The sequence below is a fragment of the Galeopterus variegatus genome, unplaced genomic scaffold (assembly GCF_000696425.1).
Source record: "Galeopterus variegatus unplaced genomic scaffold, G_variegatus-3.0.2 Scaffold649, whole genome shotgun sequence".
NCBI classification, from domain to species: Eukaryota; Metazoa; Chordata; class Mammalia; order Dermoptera; family Cynocephalidae; genus Galeopterus; species Galeopterus variegatus.
In genome coordinates, this window is record NW_007726760.1 from 564894 (window position 1) to 570074 (window position 5181).

The window sequence follows — 5181 nt, forward strand, 5'->3', positions numbered from 1 at the left end:
CGGCGCCCGTCTGCATCGGCTCCTGCCTGGTGGACATCTCCTACAGCGAGACCAAGAGGAGGCACGTGTTCCGGCTGACCACCGCTGACTTCTGTGAATATCTCTTTCAGGCTGAGGACCGGGATGACATGCTGGGCTGGATCAGAGCGATCCGGGAGAACAGCAGGGCCGAGGGCGAGGTGAGGGCCAGGTCCAGCCCCCCGGCCAGGGCAGGAGCTGCCTGGCACCTGCTGTGCACCTGGGATGACCGCTCTGGGCTTCACTCCCTCTGCTAGAGAACGGGGCTAGCAAGAGCACACCTTGTGGCTGTGTCCACCCAGGGCATGCATGAGGGAGATGCAGGGACAGTGGCTCACCTAGTGCTGGCATCCTCAAGGCTCGGCCACTGGCCTGGCTGTGACAGCCATAACCATAGTAATGATAGTGATTATTGTTATTGTTAGGACTGCTTTGGGCAGGCTCTGGCACACAGGGGCTAGCTCCAGGCCAATCTCAACTCGTCGCAGAGGTGAGGGATGGGGAGTCTCCTATGGAGCCTTACAGAACCAGGTGCCTCTGGCTGCTGCAGGGGGATGAATACATTGACCTCAGGAGGAGGCCAAAAGGCTTGGCCTTTGGCAGTGGGCAGGCAAGGGCTGAGCCAAAGGCTTGGGCAGGAATTTTGGGAGGATTAAAAAGAAAGGCACCCCCTCCTGGGTAGCTGTAGCTAGCTGCACTCGAAGGGGACCTGGGCTGGGTTTCCGCCCCCACTTGTTCCTTCATCGAGGTGCCTGCACAAAGGTGCCTTGACACACCTGCACAAGGTCATGTGGGAGTCCTGTGACGGGGGCGCTGGTCTGTGACAGCTGTGGGCCTGGGACCTGGTCCCTCTGGCCATGGGAGAGGGGCTAGTGCACAGCTCCTGGGCCATAGCCCAGGACAACACATCCTCTCACTGACCAGCTTTGCCCTTCCTGGGACATCATCTGTCCTCACTGCAGGAAGGAAAGTACCCGGAGTCTGGGCCCCCTGCTCTGGGGGCCTGGCTGGGCTGTCCCCAATAGGGCTTGGTCAGAGGGTCCTGAGTCACTTTCATTATTGCGGTAGCTGCCCCTCAAGGGGCATCTGCCCTATGCTAGGTAACCCTGGCGCACACTAACAGGCAGACACAAGCAGACACACAGTCCTGCCAGGACTGTGATGAGTGCTGCGTTCACAGTTCTGCACCCCAGCCCTGAGGTTGCCTTATTAGCTCCCCATGTTTATGGCTGAGGAGAGTGAGGCTCAGAGAGGCTCGGTGGCTTACCCCAGGTCACACAGCTGGTGAGCCAGTGCCTGGGAGTCCAGCCCTGGTCATTCTCACTCCAGGGTCTGTACAGATGGACTAGGGAGGGGGGTTGGGGCAGGGGCCAGGGATGCACCCTGGGGCGTGCTGGCTGTGGGCACTGATGTGGGCTGCTCTCTCTTCCCTCCTGCTCCAGGACCCCGGCTGTGCCAACCAAGCTCTGATCAGCAAGAAGCTTAATGATTACCGCAAAGTGAGGTGAGGCCTAGTCCTCATGGAGCAGTCCTCACCGTTGGGGGTGGTGGGGAGACTCCAGGCAGAGGTTGTCCTCCACCCACCTCCAGGCCTGAGACAACCCCCCAGGTTGCTGACTTCTGGGGGCAGGGGTATCAAGGGTCACCAGTCCCCCACAGGCATGGAGGAATTGCCTCCAGATGGAGGGGAGGTCCCAGTGGCAGGAGGCCAGGGCAGGTAGCATGCTGGGCCACCTCAAATGAAGACCCCTCCTCTCCCCCTTTTCCTATACAGCCATAGCTCTGGTCTCAAAGCTGATTCCTCCCCAAAAGGCTCTCGCGGCCTGGGGGGTCTCAAGTCTGAGTTCCTCAAGCAGAGCACGGCACGTGGCCTCAGGACTCAGGACCAGCCTGCCGGGAGCAAGGGTAGGAAGGTGGCTGCTGAGATGGGGTGCGGTGTGTGTGTCTGTGTGTGAGTTGGGGGCTGGGGTCAGCTCTATGGGTCTGCACAGAGAGGGGAGAGCATGTGCGTGCATATGTGCGTTGGACTGTGTGTCTGCCTGTGAGTGTGTGCCAGGGTTACCTAGTGTGTCTGCCCATGTGTGTGTGCCTGTGAGGGTCTGCGGGCTCTCAGGGTCTCAGGGCTGGAAGGGTGTGGCACCTGACTCCCTCCATGCCATCCCTGCTGCATGGTCTTCCAGTCTCTGCTCTGGAGGCAGTCTTCTCCATCTTTGCACACTTGGCTGTTAGAAAGTTCTTCCTTTGGTAGGGGCTGGCCAGTTAGCTCACTAGGTTAGAGCGTGGTTCTGATAACCCCAAGGTCAAGGGTTCGTGATCCCCGTACTGGCCAGCTGTGAAAAGCAACAAGCAAACCAAAAAAAGAAAGCTCTTCTTTTGGCTGTACCAGAATCTATGACTCCCACCTGATAGTTTTAGCCCTTGAGGCCACCCAGAAGCTCTTACATCACTCAGGGGCCTCTCTCCTCCAGGGTACACGCCCTCGTCCCTGTGGCCTTCTCTTGGGAGTCTCAGCATCCTGGCTGCTTCTCTGTTAGAGTCCCCATGTGTCCAAACACATGTGAATGTGGCAGTGAGTGTCTGTGACCCTCCTGGGCTCCCCCAGCTCACCCTGGCTGTCTTTGCCTCCCCCACCCCAGATGACAGTGCTGCTGCCCCCAGAACCCCCTGGGGCATCAACATCATCAAGAAGAACAAGAAGGCAGCCCCGCGGGCATTTGGGGTCCGGCTGGAGGAGTGCCAGCCAGCCACAGAGAACCAGGTGGGTCCCCACCATGCTCCATACAGGCAGGCCAGGGGGAGACTGAGGCACCGAGGGTCTGAGCTGCCAGGGACATGGAACCTGCTCTCTACCTCATTGTACAGACAGCTGGGGAAACAGCTCAGGGAGGGGAAGGCCCCCCACGCTGCCCTGCTCTCCCAGGGAGGGAGCTGCAGAGCTGAGGTTCAGCCTGCTCCTTCACAGACCACGATGAGGCACTGGTGTCATTTCTAGCTCCCAGACTAGAGGCAGCAAGGGCCTTTTGTCCCCCATGGGGTTTCTGGCAGTAGCTCTGGGCTTTGCGCTGCTCCCATTATGGCCTCCCCTGCCTCCTCTGACTTCCGTGCCCCATAACACTCCCGCCCTGCCTGTGTCCCCAGCGTGTCCCCCTGATCGTGGCTGCATGCTGTCGCATTGTGGAGGCACGGGGGCTGGAGTCCACGGGCATTTACCGAGTGCCTGGCAACAACGCAGTCGTGTCCAGCCTGCAGGAGCAGCTCAACCGCGGGCCCAGTGACATCAACCTGCAAGATGAGGTGGGTGCAGGTGGGGGTGTGCGGAACGAGGGCCGAGTATGGGTGGAGTGTGGGATGCTGTGCTGGGAGAGTTCCGTGGTCCATTGTGTCATGTTCATTGTATCCTGGGATGTGCCCAGCTTTGGGCCAGAGCACCAAGATGGGCAAGATGGGACCTGTACTTGCAGGCCAGGCCCGGGGATGGTGTCACCCCAAGGCTGAAGCCTAAGGGATAAATACAGTCGTGGCCTGGGGAGCTCTGAGGCAGGGGCTCACGGACGGTGGTTTTGTCTGAGCTTTTAGGATGCGTAGAGTTCACTAAAACCCATTGCAGGCCAGGCCCGGGGATGGTGTCACCCCAAGGCTGAAGCCTAAGGGATAAATACAGTCATGGCCTGGGGAGCTCTGAGGCAGGGGCTCACGGACGGTGGTTTTGTCTGAGCTTTTAGGATGCGTAGAGTTCACTAAAACCCAGTGGAAGCCAGGTAAGGGCATGCCAGGCAGAGGGGTGGCCTGCGAAACAGGCTTCGCTGTGCTCTGCTGCACAGCCATCTCCTCCTCCTCCTCCTTCCCTCCTCTTGTTCCTTCTCCTCCTCCTCCTCCTCTTCCTCCTCCTGTTCCTCCTCCTCCTGTTCCTCCTCCACCTCATTCTCTTCCTCCTCTTGTTCTTCCTCCTCCTCCTCCTCCTGTTCCTCCTCCTCCTCCTCCTCCTGTTCCTCCTCCTCCTCCTCCTCCTGTTCCTTCTCCTCCTCCTCCTCCTCTTCCTCCTTCCCTCCTCCTGTTCCTTCTCCTCCTCCTCCTCTTCCTCCTCCTGTTCCTTCTCCTCCTCCTCCTCCTCTTCCTCCTGTTCCTCCTCCTGTTCCTTGCCTCCTCTTGTTCCTTCTCCTCCTCCTCCTCCTCTTCCTCCTGTTCCTCCTCCTCCTCCCTGTTCCTTCTCCTCCTCCTCCTCCTGTTCTTCCTCCTCCTCTTCCTCCTGTTCCTCCTCCTCTTCCTGTTCCTCCTCCTCCTCCTCCTGTTCCTCCTCCTCCTCCTCTTCCTCCCCCTGTTCCTTCTCCTCCTTCTCCTCCTCCTCCTGTTCTTCCTCCTCCTCTTCCTCCTGTTCCTCCTCCACCTCCTCCTCTTCCTCCTGTTCCTCCTCCACCTCCTCCTCTTCCTGTTCCTCCTCCTCCTCCTCCTGTTCCTCCTCCTCCTCTTCTTCCTCCCCCTGTTCCTTCTCCTCCTCCTCCTCCTGTTCTTCCTCCTCCTCTTCCTCCTGTTCCTCCTCCACCTCCTCCTCTTCCTCCTCCTGTTCCTTCTCCTCCTCCTCCTCCTGTTCTTCCTCCTCCTCTTCCTCCTGTTCCTCCTCCTCCTCCTCCTGTTCTTCCTCCTCCTCTTCCTCCTGTTCCTCCTCCTCCTCTTCCTCCTGTTCCTCCTCCTCCTCTTGATCCTCCACCTCCGGTTCCTCTTCCTGTTCCTCCTCCTCCTCCTCCTGTTCCTCCTCCTCCTCCTCCTGTTCCTCCTCCTCCTCCTCCTGTTCCTCCTCCTCCTCCTCCTGTTCCTCCTCCTCCTCCTCCTGTTCCTCCTCCTCCTCCTCCTGTTCCTCCTCCTCCTCCTCCTGTTCCTCCTCCTCCTCCTCCTGTTCCTCCTCCTCCTCCTCCTGTTCCTCCTCCTCCTCCTCCTGTTCCTCCTCCTCCTCCTCCTGTTCCTCCTCCTCCTCCTCCTGTTCCTTCCTCCTCTTCTCCTCTTCCTCCTCCTGTTCCTTCTCCTCCTCCTCCTCCTCTTCCTCCTGTTCCTCCTCCACCTCCTCCTCTTCCTGTTCCTCCTCCTCCTCTTCCTCCTCCTGTTCCTCCTCCTCCTCCTCCTGTTCCTCTTCCTGTTCCTCCTCCTCCTCCTCTTCCTCCCCCTGTTCCT

The 5181-nt window shown here is 59.4% G+C and overlaps 1 protein-coding gene across 1 annotated transcript in view; it reads left to right on the plus strand.

Moving 5' to 3' along the window:
* LOC103589109 (rho GTPase-activating protein 23-like) overlaps nucleotides 1-3348 on the plus strand; it is a gene marked incomplete at its 3' end in the record, with an annotated part of 16507 nt that extends 13159 nt beyond the window's left edge. The window contains exons 11-15 of the mRNA XM_008570982.1: nucleotides 3-179; nucleotides 1461-1522; nucleotides 1793-1923; nucleotides 2655-2776; nucleotides 3157-3348. Of these exons, the coding sequence (XP_008569204.1) occupies nucleotides 3-179; nucleotides 1461-1522; nucleotides 1793-1923; nucleotides 2655-2776; nucleotides 3157-3348 (684 nt within the window). The remainder of the gene's footprint in view (nucleotides 1-2; nucleotides 180-1460; nucleotides 1523-1792; nucleotides 1924-2654; nucleotides 2777-3156) is intronic.
* Nucleotides 3349-5181: the final 1833 nt, after the last annotated feature.